Below are 15,262 nucleotides of genomic sequence, written 5' to 3'. Positions count from 1 at the left end.
GGCTGGGTACCGGTTCTAGAGGGTCCTCAGAGTTCTGTATCTAGCTCTGTTCGCTGGGAGAGGTTGTGGGGAGGGATCTAGCTTCTTCGGAAGACCGTGCCTTCAGCCAGGGTCCAAGGTTGAGTACTACTTTGTTACTTCGGGTGAAGTCGTCAGATCTGCCAAAAGAGGGGATCAGTCCTCTTTTAAAGACAGGTGGTCCACAGTGATTGTTGTAGGCTAACCCTACCTTAATTAACCAATCCTGGGGTCCCTACCAACAATCTTCTGTATGCGTGAGGTCCTAACCAGAGTGCTTTGCAACAGGAAAGGTAAAAGGGTGAAAACAGGAACAATGTGTGACACAGAACTACAATGTCAGAACCCTTCTCTCAACAGAAAGATATCTGCGCACACTCCTTGTAACACTAAGTCCCCAACCATCTTCCCATCTGTTGTTGATCAAAGGTTCTCTGTTATGGATCTCTGAGAGGCAGGAGCTGGCTTCAGGTTGACAGTTGCATGTAAAAAGTTGTTGAATTTCCTGCCTCCTTTGTTATTCTCTGCAGCCAGGGCTCGTGTGGGCCTATTTGAAATACCCCCTGTTGGTATGATAATTACTGCCACCAGCTCCAGGGCCTAACAAAAGAGCATGGCGGACCATGGCAGGGGGAAGGTTGCCCCCCCCCTCTCCCCATCTTCCTGGAAATTATGATGTGCATTCCTCAGCTGTCACATTCAAATTAAATAGGACAAGGGCAGACGGTGCCTGTAGGTGTTATGCTCACCTGGTCTCTGCGGGGGCGTTGGGGCATGGTTGCAGCCCTCCCTGGAACTGGCTCCCCTTGGTCAGGCTTCTTCCCCTGCTCTTGTGTTGTGGACTGTGCTGGTTGTTGGCACTGAGAGGCTGTGAGAATGGTGCGATATGACTGTGGTCCCCCCTTGAACCCTTCTTCCCAGAATGTGGTGAGCATGCGCCGACCCATATAGTCTCACCAGTTTAATTATGATGGCGAGCTCTCCGTCCTGCTTCTCACTGCAGGGGCGCTTTAGATAGACTGAGTTTCTTCACTGGTCCATGTGTGTGGCAGCCCAGACTGGCTGTGGCTGAACCAATCCAAAGGTAAGCATCCTTTCAATAATGATTATTGTCCGTATCCTTTTGTAAGGTCTTTCCTTGATTATTGTCTGTATCTTTTTGTAATGTCTTGCCTTTTCCCCCCAATAGGTGATATGAGGCCCAGTGGTAGTTGCAGTGCAAGAAGCCAGCCCCAATGGAAGAAAGGGAGTTCACGATCTCCCAATAGGTGGTAAGTTTGGTTTTAAGGCCAAGCGCGAGGATTGGTCTAAGCGCAACCTTAGCGTAATGTCTACCGCTTTTCTAACCTTGTTTTGTCTCCTTCTCTTGCAGGTATGGTCTGGCGATGTCGGACTGGAATGCTGTTATCTGAATCTGCCAGCGGGTGAAGGATGCCTGGATCCGCGATGATGCTGGCCGAAAGTGGACTCCGAGTAAGTAGTGTGGCTGGGAGCCGGAATCAGGTAAGGATGCGCTCCGACTGCGGTTGCTGCTGGAATCAGGTAAGGATGCGCTTCAGGCGGCGGTGAGCGTTACGCTGCTATAAACGGACTAACGCGAAGCGCTTGCATGCGGGCGGGGCAGGCTTAAATAGGTTGGTCCAAGCCACCCCAGAGAATGCTCCATGTGCGGCCCCATTCACTCCTATGGCCACGCCCGACCTGGAGGCATGTGAAGGCCCTGCAGGGGGAAAAAAAACAGCATGTGCACCAGAATAAAAGTGTGCACTCATGAGCCTGGCGCCTAAGGCGCCAGGACTAGGTCCAACTGGACCTTTTATGCTTTTATGTAGTGGAGCTTGTGGTTCTTGCCCAGTGGCCATGACAGCAGGCACTGTCCAGCCCCGTGTACACAGGTCTATACTTTGTTGTCGTATGAGCGTAGAAAATGTGTGTGGATCAGCCCCATACATTTTCCTGAGTTTGTTCTACCATCATTCCATTTAATTAAAGATGTCAAAAAAGACCAGGCGAACGCACACCCGCTGTGCGGACGGTCGAATTCCTTACAGTGCTGGACACCCCCCAATAGGTACACTAAAGAGTACTACACCAGACAATATGTGAAACAAAAACATGGTAGGTGATGGGCATGCATTGTGTGGAACAAAGACAATAGGTTTTCATCTTTAGAGTCAAGAACAAATGGGTGTTCAGTATCAAGATGCATTGTGTATAGTTTGTAAAACAGAGAGAGAACAAAATAAAACTCTTCCTCCCCCCAAAAAATAAACACGAAACAAGAGGGTTTCTTAGTTTGTTTGTGCTTTACTTGACCCCAACCTCTGGACATAGTACTGGTTTGCGATTGCCTGAACTGGCCATTCATCAATACATTGCCACCTACAGACCTAATTCCTGCCAATGCAGCTCTGCAAGACATAACCATTTTATTAAAAGTGTCTGTCTTCTGGTTATTAACAGGGGTCAAAATCCCTGCATAGGTACATAGAGCCTATCCACAATTCACATGAGCATTTAGAGGCACCTAAGCGCTTACATGCCGCTCAGAGCTTTGGTGGACTAAAGGTTAGAAAACGTGCTTGGTGGCAAGCCTGCAGCCAATACTGCTGGGTGCAAACATCAATGATGCACACCTTTTATTTCGGTTTTATTTCATCCAAAATGTCAATTACACAGCCATACGTCCTCCGATTGCTCTCTATTCGCAACAAATCGTAATGAGGTTATCCTAAGTGTTCTTTCCCAAGAGAAGTCTTCACCGAATATCTCCCTTAATTACTTTTGAGCTGAATGGCGATACACATCTCAATATTGTTTATGTGGGTAAAAAGCTCAGTTGTAAGCCGCCAACTAAATGCGAGTGGTCACAAACACCTATATATAAGGCATTGATCAAAATAAAGTGCAAATACAGGGTTCTTCTTATTGTTTGAGAATACACACAGCTGTGTAAATATGATTTTTTTTTAAAATAACAGTATTTGTGATAATGCATTATGTTAATGACATCATATATTGATTTTGAAAATGCATCAATTTATCTCAAAAACTCGATACATCACTCCACCCGAATATATATGTTAGTCAGGTCAATTAACTGTTTCAGCCCCCATGAAGTCAATATCAATATACATGTACTGTAGAGCACGATCTTAAATCTGGCACAAATATTCTGAAAGGGCAAAATATTTGTGTGATTTCAAAGAGGTCTTTAGTTTGATCCTTTGGAAACAACCAATGCTCATAATACAAGTAACGTAAACTGGCATCCAGAAACAATATCACATTTATGTCTAAATTCCGTACCCTTTCAGCAACGGTTGTTCTTATCATCCCATGCATTCTTTGGGGTTGCGATCAGCCAAAAACATCATTTCACCTCTAAACACAAAATACTCCCCTTTCACCAGGAGATTGTGACTTCATTTTATGGCTGCTCAACTTGCCCTAAAAAATATTAGTTCTTGTATAACACTTCAAATCACTTCGCCCAAGTAGTATTAAATTTCCTCTCAAGTTTTCCACCAATAGACAAATGTATGGAGCTGAAGCACAAACGCCTGTACTTTGTGGTGCAGAGGTTTGGGGACATTATAACCTCAAGAGTTTAGAAAGAAGAGAATACAAATACTTAAAACATACCTTAAAACATTCCTTAATCTATCAATGAGCACTCCTAGTATTCCTTTGATATTGGCACGAAGCTGGCCTATGGACATGATTGTTCTGGACTAAATATGGACTTGTGATAGTATGGGGTCCTATAGAGAGGAGTGTGGTGATCTTTTATCATAATCGGGTACCCACAACCTTCCCTGGTTCAGATATATCGGCAAAGGATTTTGGTCTGGATCAATTGTGGGATACTGCATTATTAAATCAGAGGTAATTTCCCTAGTAAAGAGCCTATTAGAGAGACATATGAAAAGGGGTTTCCATCATGTAAGTTAGCTACTGTACAGACAACTGGCCTAATTAACAGCTACCTTGGCAGAAAAAGGACCTTTGCTCAAGAACATAGTCTCTCATTGATAGAGGATAGGGAAGCACCTGGGGATTGTACCCCTAGAAAGTTCTGCGGGCAAATGAAGAAATGATTAGAGTAAGAAGTGCAAATGTTGCCCTTGCCAGGACAAAAATGTCCAGCACTTACTTTATTCTGCCGTGTTTGCCTCACTGAGAACTAAATACCTCCTCACCATTTTTGAGAAGTACAAAATCAGGCTTGCAAGACTGGCTATGTCCATTTGCTTTCATTCGGAAACCCTGCCGGTCTTGTGGGATGCAGCTCAGTTTAAATAGAAAGGTTGGTCCCGAAGTAGAAAAATTATGCAGAGAACATTTTCAAAGTAGTCTAAAAAAGAAATTCTTATTATGTCTGTGGTGTTTAAACGAGACACGTCATAAGAAAACAGAATAACTGCTGTTGATTTAAACTGTTTATCAAAATTATGAATTTTACTGCATTTTTAAAAAATGGTACTGTTTAATGTATTGATGTTAATTTAATCGCCAACCTATTTTATCTTGAAAAACTACACATGCTCATGTATGTGATTTTAAGGTATTGCATATACTGAAATAAGATTTTGATGACTACAAAATACCAGTGATAACAAGCTTCTTAATATATATTTTGTTTCACTACACAGTTTAAAAAACATCTCAATATAGGGTAGTCAAAACGTTTTTCCCCAAGATAAGACTCCACATTAATGATACTCACCTTTAATAATGTTCTCACACAGAATTCTACAGTAGATGGAGACTATTTTGTGGTTCAATTGGCCCCAGCATTTTTCGCACAAATAAGCACTTTACTTAAATGTGTGGCAAGCTGCCGCTGATCTTTACCCTTCCCACACTGTGTCCCTGGCCTCTTCATTTCAAGCTGCGGGAAATGATAAACCCCAGTAAAGACCACCACCCGCCGACCACTTCAGTCTCATTTGAACTACGACTACAACATGGGTGACAGGTAGGTCATAACTGCTCAGTGAGGCATCACTGCCAGAGTGTACTGGACCAGATATAAGAACCCTTGCCTGAGAAGCAAGCAGCTCCAGGAGGTGTAGTTTCCATCCACCCCCATCGATAAACCGATGTTATTATTATTCCCAAGGTAACACAGTAAGTAAGCATATGTTATGCTATTGGGTTATATACCACCCACCTCTGCCGTTTACTTGGTTTCCATGTGCTCTGATGGACCCCTGATCCCAGGTCATGAAAAATATGACAAAAGCAAAGTTCACAGGTGTCTTGAGTGGCTGACGTTATGTCGTTGAAATGCCAATTTTATTTTGAACACCACAGCCAATGAGCACCTAACATTTTGCATCATTATTCTTTTCATATTATTTGTTTTGGACTGGCTATTAATATACATAATTCTCAACGTAACCCAGTTATTTTGGTAGCTGAGAACATATGCCACCAAGGGTGCTGCAGATAGTCTACCAATGGTCAACCTCAGATGTTGTTGGGACGAAGTGCATCTACTAACTTAAGCAACAAGGGTAGGGCCAAAGCAACAAATTGGTGTGATAATATTTCAGTAATGACTTTGCATAATTGCAAAAACTGGACAAGTGGTCAATTTGCACTCAAGAAACCAAGAGGGGGAAAAAAAAGAAATGTACAGCAATGGTGCAGAGGATTCAACCCAGTGTGTTGTATTGTAGTGATGTAGTCATGTATATAGAGTCTTTTCCCCATTTGTATGGCCTCAAAGTACTTTGTGGTAGGAACGCCGTCGGGGACTGAAGACCAGGTATGGTAAAGTTCTAAGAGGAGGCTTAGGATGCATGTGTGCATTTGGCCAAAATTAGGACTTGCAGGGGGCTTGCTAGGCTCCAATAAGCACCCCAAGAGGCTAGGCATATGGGCGGGCGCTGAGGGAAGTCACGGCAGGGGGCTAGGCATGTGGGCGGGCGCTGAGGGAGGTCAGAACAGGGCTATAATGCAGGAGACTCGATGTGTACCCAGCTAGACCGAAATTTGGCATTGGCCATTGCTGTATTCTAATGGCAGAAGGGTTGAGGCAAGTCTGGTGATTCAGTGCAAGCGCTTATGTGACCAGTTAGACCAAATTTGTCATAGTCGTAGCTGCATTCTGAAGTGTGTGTCTGTGCCTGTGGCTGATGGCCACCAAATTGCTACATTTATACATACCTCAAGCTCAGATGAAGCTTATCTTTGATGTTGCCGTTACGTCTGATATTTTGTGGGGGAAGAAAAAAAGCCAGCTACCTTTGTAGATTTTTTTTTTTTATATACACCATGGACAGGCTACCCTCAAGTCTGCCCGGTGCAATGTACTGGATGTCCTAGAGCTTCTTCTGGGCGGGCCTGAAAGGCTACCCTATAAGCTATGATAATGGGAATCTCAGAGCGCAAGCGACAGGTTACCTTTATAGTTTTACTACAAATTAGTACCCGGCATGCGCTGCGCACCGAGAATACAACGTGTGGATTGGCTCTTTTACGAGCCATACCACACGGTATTCCCCTTGTACGCCGGTGCGCCGTGCCGGGTACTCTGTTCCCAGCGAGGGGCGTGGCAGCCCCTTAGCCAATGAGGAGGCTCAAAACAGGGCAATCCCCGCTCCGAGCCTCCCAGTGGCTGGAGGCTGCCTTTGTCCCCCGCTGGGACTCAGGTAAGGCTTTTGTTTTTCCCCCCTTCCTCCCTCCTCCCACCTCCCTGCCCTCCCCACCCCACTTACCTTCTATCCCTTGGTCTCCGGCGGGAGACGATGGAAGCCTCCAGGCGGGTGGAGACTCGGAGCAGGGCCATCCCCGCTCCGAGCCTCCGTACAGCTGGAAGCTTCCATCGTCCCCCACGGTAGACCGCGGTACGTTTTTTTCCCCTTCCCCTCCCTTCCGCCCTCCCAACCCCACTTACCTTCTTTTTTCTTTTTTTCTTGGGAGCGAATGTGCTGGAAACACTTCTGTTCTGAAAACGGACTACCTTTTCCCTTTGCCGGCGGCCATTTTTTTCAGTTTTTGTTTCTGGTTCGAAACGCGATCGCGTTTCTAAACAGAAAATAAATGCCATTAGTACCCCGGTATAACAACCCGGGGTACTAATGGCTATAAGACCCTCGGCGGCGGGCTAATACCGCCCATGGTAATGCCTCTGGGGCTTCGTTAAGGCTCTCGCTACGCTCAGACCTAACTACGGCCCCGGGGGCATTACCTGGGGCAGCACTGGCCCGCCACCGAGGGTCTTATTGCCACAGTAAGTTCCTTGAAAAGGGCTCCAAATACAAAGAGCCGCAAGAAGCAACACTGAACAATCCTTTGTTGGGAGCCTTTTCTGCCGACTGCTGCTGCAAGTTCCCATGCAGATCACAACAATGCTCTTTGTAAAGTCCATGTTCCTTGGTTAAGATTGTAAAGTCCTTGTGTCTGTTCCTTGGTTAAGATGTTATTTTATGCAACGGTTCATATAATAATTAGGTTTTAATTCCAATTAGATAAAAACCATTCACATAACTAAAGAAATTCAAGAACAGGTAGAGCACTGGCGAAAGTTCAAACCCAGCTCACAAGGTTGCTTCCTTTTTAATTGAGAGTATCAGATCCTTTAACACCAAAACTCCGGTTATGAAGTATGTACGTGCATATATAAGCTTAAACCATGCATGACAAAGCTATATTCACTGGGATACATCCGCCGCAGAGCAGTAGATAATGCAAAATGTTGGCTAAAATTGTCCACATGGGCAGTGAGGTTGGAATCTGTGCCGCACTGTGGAGAGGTTGGTTAGTTTGCTTATAAGCATATATGTGACAAGGAAAACAAATGTATGGGAGGCAGCTTGACAACAACCCTAGGTACCATACTGAAGCTAAGGGTAGCATGCATTTTGACCAATGACAAGTATGGACATCAACAGAAAAGGCAAGGATCGACAGGTTATTCAATTTTCTTTACCCTTGCTAGGAGTTATAACGCACACTGGAGAGATGTGGTAGAAGTTACCAGTATCTCTCAGACATACAATACATTCAATGAACAATTCTAGGAGTATAGATTTCAACAGTTTAATTTGCATTACCCTTAGCTTAGTGGTCTGGAAGCTTTGGTTCTCCAGATGTTTTGGACTACATCTCCCATCAGTGCTACGCAGAATGGTCAATGGTAAGGGATCATGGGGGCGGAGGGGTTCTAGTCCAAAACATTTGGAGAGCCACGTGTTGCCCCGGCACTAGGTGCTACGACCAAAAGAAATGCAGAAGTCAAGATTTAGGCAGCTGGCAAGGGTATAGCAAGAAAGAAGCAAGTCTGGGACCAAGAACTGGGGAGCATCCGTCGCCACATATCTTGCAGTTTGATGAAGGGACAATAAAGGGGGTTGGAGAAATTTGTTCTTAGAGAAAGAGTCAAACAAAAGAGGCGATGACTGGAATGTTTAGGATTTATCTTAACCCATGCCAGTTCTCTGGGCAACCCTCCAGATCATTGTTCTTCGCCTGCCAAGGCATTCCAAAAAGGGGAATGACCATATGCAAATCATGCTTTCCACGAGGGGCAGTCCAGCCTGAACTGCTTGGTCACATCCTTTCTGCACGAGAAGGAGAGTCAGGCAATTTTACTTTGAAGGTATTTCACTTCTAAAACTCAAAAGCAGGGATGTCATATTTTGACCTGAACAGTAACCATAGCTTTTCAGCAGGACTGCCACTTAACAGTTGCACAATAAAAAGGTACTTTCCAGAAGGGCTGCTTTACTTCAAATGGACTATTACAAGAGTTCAAAAGGTTTGCCAAAATAAACGTTCGTTGAATTTCTTCATTAGTTTGGCTTTGTAAGCTTCTAAATAAAAGGGTAGATCAGACTCAATTGCAAGACATGCCTAATTGCGAGTGTCCCCATGTGTTAAAAACTGTCAACCACATAGTAATTAATTAATCCTTCTTGGATTGGTGGCATCCCTTCCTGTGGTCATCTTGGGTCAACTCCATCTCCAGTTCAATGCCACAAGAGTCTCCTCTGGGAACACCAATCAGGAAGAAAATCGTCTCAGCCCAGCACCACTAGGGACAATATCAGAGAGACCAACAACTAATGGACTAGGTGATCAGGTGACAAGTGCGCAAGTCATCCCTCCAGACCTCCCTAGAGGCATGCAGCCAGGGGTGTTTCAGTTAAGGGCAGAACAGTGAACACCATCTGTTGACCAGCCTCTTTGCCTCTCTGCCCATGAGCCTTTCCCTTGCCCCTGTGAGTACCCCAAGCTTCCTTATTACTGTACTGTCCCTCCACTCTGTGCTACTCACCTATAATGCATTCATTCCTGCTGCTAGTCCTACGCTTTCTCCAATCACGCTACAACTTACTTTCCCTCCTCTCTTCCCACCTCAATGCCTCACAAATCTCCAATGAACATCAATGCACATCCTCTCCTGCCTCATTTGTATTCACTGTCTTTACTATTGCTCTGCCTCACTTGGTTCACATGATCTCCATCCGTCAATCGTGGCACTGGATCATTCTTTGATGATCTTGGGCAACTCCTTGATTCTCTTTCCACTAAACATCACCTCATTCTCTTAGGTGTCTTTAACCTTCCCTCTCCAACCACTTCTCAGAAATCTGAACTTCAGTCTGTTCTTAGTGAGCACGATCTCCACTCAATCTATAACCTACCTACCCACAAAAGGGAGTTTGGATCGCTTATTGAACTCCACCTTCTCTCAGCCACCAATACCATTGTCACACCATTCATATCTAATCACTGAATTGTTTCCACCACCATCTCTTTTCTACCCTCTGACCTTTCCTCACCACTTACTTCACCCATTACTAAAAGGAAATGAAAACCTTCTGCCATTCCCCACTTTCTCTCTGACCTACAGTTCTCATTCTCCTCCTTCACACTTGATGCCTCTTCCACCAACACTGCCTTCACCAGCTTCCAATCCCTACTATATAGGAGCCCAGGAGTCGGGCCTCCAACTCCTGGGCTCGATCCACAGTTTGCCTGGGGTACCAACTGGAGTTCGTTTCCCCTCCTCCGGAGTCCGGTCTCGGGGCAACTCCTCTGCCTAGAGACATCAGTCACCGGAAGCCTTGGACACTGACCTCCAGGGACTTCTTCAGAAGTTTTTAGTTGTACCAATGCCATCAGACCAGATGGGATGTGGCTTCTATTCCAGGGTGTTTCTGTTCCCCAACCCAAGGGGGTAGGAGCTCTCCTTTCGCCTCATCATCAACCTATGGAATCTGAATGCCTTGGTTTGGACTCTGCACTTCAAGGATGGAGACCCTGCTGTCTGTTATCATGGGGGTGTCGTGAGGGGATTGGTTGGTTTCCCCTTCAACCTGCAGGACGCTTATTACCAGGTCTTGGATCTTCCGGAGTCATTAACTTTTTCTGTGGTTTGCCATGGGGCAGGATCACTTCTAATTCCAGGTTCCACTCTCCGTTCTCAAATCGGAACAGAGGGTCCTCACAAAGCTGTTGGCTCCCCTGGTACCGTCTTTACACCTTGCCAGGATTCAGGTGTCCCCCTACTTGGACTATTGGTTGATCTGGACAATCCAGACGGGGTCCTGACTTCGGGTGGTGGCCCATCTTTGTCAAGTCTGTCGTGCGCTGGCCCGGTGGGGATTGTTGCTCAATCTTCCTCAATCTCACTTGTTGCCCTCCCAAACTCTTCCATGGATTGTTTCCCAGTTCTGCACAATTGCGGGGTTGGTTTGGCTCCAGCTGGAAAGGGCCTCCCAGCTCCAGTCTCTTCTGAAGGATATCTTATGCATGACCTGGGTTTTGGCCAGGGAACTTTTGTGTCTCCAGGGTCACATGGCTTCCTGGGTCTTTGTGGTCCCCTGGGCTTGGCTGCACTTGAGACCGCTAGTGGGTCTCCTGCTGTCACTTTGGCTTCCGGGAACTCTATGTAACGACTCTTTGATCCCGATAACCTCTGCCCTCAGGGCATCTCCTCGCTGGTGATTGGTCAAGTTCCATCTTCAGATGGGTGTGCCCTTGTCCCCGGCCTTGCCAATCATTCTTACCACCGATACCAGTGGCCTGGGCTGGAGGGTGACTATCAGGCGAGGTGGGTTCCTTCGGACTTGGGGAGGTCCTCCAATTGGAAGGAGTTGGCTGCTGTCCTTGGGGTCTGTTCTCCGGTAACTGGTGGTCTTCTGGCCTTCGTTCCTGTGGATGGATATTCTGGTTCGGACAGGGAATACCGCTGCTCTGGCTTGTATCAAGCATCAGGGGGGCATGAGGTCCCACTCCCTGGAATATCTGACCTGGTCCATCGGGCCTGAGCAGAGGCTCACCTGGTCTCCTTGAGGGCTGTCCATATGCGGGGGTGGACAATGTGACTGCAGACCATCTCCTCAGGGTGTTTCCGGTCTCAGGGAGATGCCCCTTGACCCTGAGGTTTTTCTGGAAGTGAGTCAGCGGTTTGGCCTTCCCTCCCCTGCAACGCTCAGCTTCCTGGGTTTTGTTTACAGACTCCATCTCCAAGGCCTGGAGAGTGGATGCTCTTTCCTTGGCCCAGCCGCCAGGGGCGTCTTTATGCCTTTCCTCCTATCCCCCTGATTCTGAGGGTGATCAGTAGGTTCAGAGTTTCCCCAGGAGTAGGGAGGGGGTGGTTTAATCCTGGTGGTTCCTCACTGGCCTCAGCGAGGGTGGTTTGCATGTTTTCTGGAGATGCAATTGTTAGCTCCTCCGTGGGAGTTGGCTGTCTCCACTGTGGGAGGTCAATCCCCCCGTTCTCCTCCCTAATCTGTTGCGGGGGGGTCTAAAACTGAGAGGAGGGGTCTGCAGGTGTTCGGCCAGTCGGGTGCAGCAGCTGGGATGGTCCAGGGGGCTAGTCGGTCCTCTACGCTTAAGTATTACAACCGTCATTGGTCCAAATTTCAATCTTGGTGTTCTCCAAGTGGTATTGGTCTGTGGGCTGCCCGACATTTTGCAGTTTCTCAATGAGGAGCCTGAGAATGGGTTGGCGGTCTCTACTTTCTGTTTTCAGTAGGCAGCCATTCGGGCCTTTAGGGTTTCCTGGTCCCCTGGCTGGAGGCGAGTGAGGGCTGGAGAGGCGAGGCTCTGGTCTAGAGGCTTTTGAAAGGGGTGGTGGACTCTCATCCTTTGGTCCTGGCTATGTTGCAGAAGCCTCCCTTTGAGCCCCTGGACAAATGTTGAGCTCAAGAGGTTGACGCTGAAGACTATCTTCGCTCTGCATTTCGGGGAAAATCGGGGCCCTCCTGTGTCGGCCTCAGTTTGTGGTGGTTAGGTGGGAAACTCTGGTCCTGCAGTGTGACCCTTCCTTTGTGCCTAAGGTCTCCTCTTGGATCCATCGGCCTCAGGAGGTGGTCCTTCCGGCTTCCTTTCCTTGGCAATGCTTGGAGGTCAATTGGGTGGTCTTACATTATCTTTCCCGGAGTGAGTCCTTTCGTCTCACTGATCTTGGTCACCTTTGGGGCAGGGGCTGTGGCCGCGTGGCTTCCACTCCTATTATCAGCCGGTGGATTAAGGCTTTGATTCTACTGGCCTAGGAGTCTGTGGGCCTCTGCCCGGCAGGACATGTCCGGGGGTCGGTCCACTAGATGGGTGGCTGCCTCCTGTGCTAACTTGAGGGGGTGCCCTTACTGCATATTTGCTGGGCGGCCACCTGCGCTACACCCAACAGCTTTATTCGCATTACTGACTCAACGTGGAAGAGCCCCAATCCACTTCCTTTGGCGTGGGGGTTCTAAGGGCGGTTTCTGGTTGATGCAATGGCAGGGGTCTGGGTGTACCTGCTTGCTTTCTTCTGTTCCTTGAATACATTTGTGTTGGGTTGATTTCACATGGATCCTGGTGTCTGGGTCTTTTGTGGTATGAATGGGCATCCTTCCTGTTTCTGCCTTGGTACGACTCATAGGTAAGTACTGGGCTAAGGAAAAGGGGATGCGGAGAGAATGCTCATATTACTTACCCGTAATCTTAATTACTCCTAGTCCTACTCTTCCTCGTCAAAGTACAGACTACCCTTCCCTCCCGCTCGTGGGCGGAAGTTGCCCATGACTTGGCTTTGGATTTCCTGCCATGTGTTGGGTAAGTGGGAAATCATACCTCCTAGGAGGGTAGGGGCATGATGGGGTCAGCTTGAAAATGGAGTTCCTGTGAGCACATAGCGTACTCAAAGATAGGTACTGGGATGAGGAAGGGTAGGACGAGGAGTAATGAAGATTCCCAGTAGTTAATCCGAGCATCCCACAAGCCATACCCATCTACTGAGCTCAAGGCATCTCATGAAAAAGCCATTTATACATGTGGCAGCCCTCCTCGTCAGTTTCTTGAATTAAATACCTATGAGCAGGGAAGGTGTAGTTAGTCAAAATTCAGCCAGCTTGCTTGCTGTGCCACATCATCACCTGCACAAGTGCTCAGTCTCACCGACAGTGAAAACAAGAAGTAAAGTTGCCAATAAAAGGCGCAAAGCAGGATATGTACCAGACAAGGGAAATAAGCTAATAAGTACGCCCCCCTCCCCCAAGCACATTAGTGATATGATATCACCTCCTCAAAGTTGCAGTGCACTCACTCACTTATATTCCTCTTCCTTGGCCAGAAGATCCTCATGGGGCATCTTTTTGACAGGTGGTGCTAATGGTGCCGTTGTGAACCGAGTCTTCTTCATCTAAGAAGTTAAAAAAAGTATTCAAAGAGAAATAAAAATAAAAAAAGTGTGTCACTTAAAAAGTAAGCTTTGGAAAAAAATCATGACAGCTAATCATAAACAAAAAATGGCGTCAATAAGCAAGGTTCAGATATTTTCCAGATTCCAACAGGACTATGATTTAAATGGCTAAATGATTAACGAAACTCACTTGTAGAAATCGTCATAAAAAACATGGCAGGGTTCTTAGACAGAAAAACAATCAAGAGCACCGCTTGTAGAAAAATCAAGAATGCAAGAAAATTGGGACTAATCAATTGATTTGCCGCAAACTATTTAGAGGGGCGTTTCAGGTGTTCATTATTGTTTTTTAATCTTGCCACATTAACGGTTGCCCTAGCTGGCAAGGAACCGCATAACGGAAGCACTTAGGGAGGGGAAAGCCTTTGCCACAATCGCCTTGCATACGATGAACTGAGCCGTCAGGGAATGACAACATTGCGCGGAGAAGGTACAGTCTATGGCATAGCTTGACTTACCTTTCCATCTGCAGACAGCAGCGCAGACCGACTACGAAGCTCCGCCATCTTCAGGTGGAGGAGGACTTGTGCTGACTTCCGCGGCGTTTAGGTCACCTAGCAACAACCGCTGGCGCACTCCTCCGCTTCTCGCGAGACTTTGCGAGGAGACCAGCTCTGCAGCCTCTGATATTTGAGCGCACCTTCGGTCAGGTTTATATGCGTGTCATGATAGCACACTCACACGCAGTCACAGCCATACATAGTTTCTTTGTTCGCTGAAAGGCCTATATTCAATATGAAGCATTCACCTCGTGTTTTCGACGTCAGTTTGAGAAATGGCCTGTGGGGGTAATGAAAATACAGAAACATTTGAACCATGTGCTGCTCGCAGCTCACTCTTATCTTTGCATAGAGCGGATCCTGTTGACAGACCTACCTACATTTGAAAATCAAAAACCCAGAGATTTTGCAGCCTCCGGTCTGCATACTTTTCTCAGCACCTAGAAGTACTACAAAGTTTCCCCTCACCACACCTGTGGTGGCCCCACAGGACACTGGATGGAGGTTGAGGTGTTTATGTTGTATAATAAAGGTGAATCTGCCAACTGGATTTGACAACTTTATTAGTTGTGGTAACAGCATGCACTAAACACGGAAACAGGGTTCTTTAAATGTTCATGAGCAAGGGAGGTAAGTAATGCAGTACAGCATAGCTCTCAAGTCACACGACACGCGTTTGGCGGTATCAACCGCCTTGTAAAGAGCTGACTCACCCGCCAACCCCCCTGCACGCCCATTCATTTCAATGGGCTCTCACCCGCCAAAAACAAAATATGGTGCTTTCATCCGCCTTTGCGATAGAAATGGTTGAGAGCTATGGGACAGGGGTGTACTGTGCTGCTCTGTATTCCTGTGGCAGTCTTGAGTCTAATAAGGAGCACCGGGAGCGCAACCTCCACCTGAGCATTGGCGCCTTCAGAATCTGCATCTCGCGAGGTCACCACTACGTGATGGCGCATCTCGCGAGGTCACTACACACCTCCCTTTGGTAACAAAGCAAAGCTTTTTCCATTACAAAGTCAGCATACTTCAGCAGTCT

At 47.0% G+C, this 15,262-nt stretch overlaps 1 protein-coding gene across 1 annotated transcript in view; it reads right to left on the bottom strand.

Annotated features, from left to right (window-relative positions):
- TEX9 (testis expressed 9) overlaps nucleotides 1–14,326 on the bottom strand; it is a 289,980-nt gene extending 275,654 nt beyond the window's left edge. Inside the window, exons 1-2 of the mRNA XM_069624890.1 lie at nucleotides 14,182–14,326; nucleotides 13,572–13,663 (exon numbers count right to left, since the gene is read on the bottom strand). Coding sequence (XP_069480991.1) covers nucleotides 13,572–13,663; nucleotides 14,182–14,229 — 140 coding nt within the window. The 5' untranslated portion in view covers nucleotides 14,230–14,326. The remainder of the gene's footprint in view (nucleotides 1–13,571; nucleotides 13,664–14,181) is intronic.
- Nucleotides 14,327–15,262: the final 936 nt, after the last annotated feature.

This window comes from Ambystoma mexicanum, chromosome 11, assembly GCF_040938575.1.
Source record: "Ambystoma mexicanum isolate Mex_15411 chromosome 11, UKY_AmexF1_1, whole genome shotgun sequence".
Taxonomy (NCBI): Eukaryota; Metazoa; Chordata; class Amphibia; order Caudata; family Ambystomatidae; genus Ambystoma; species Ambystoma mexicanum.
This window is presented reverse-complemented; position numbering and strand designations above follow the sequence as displayed.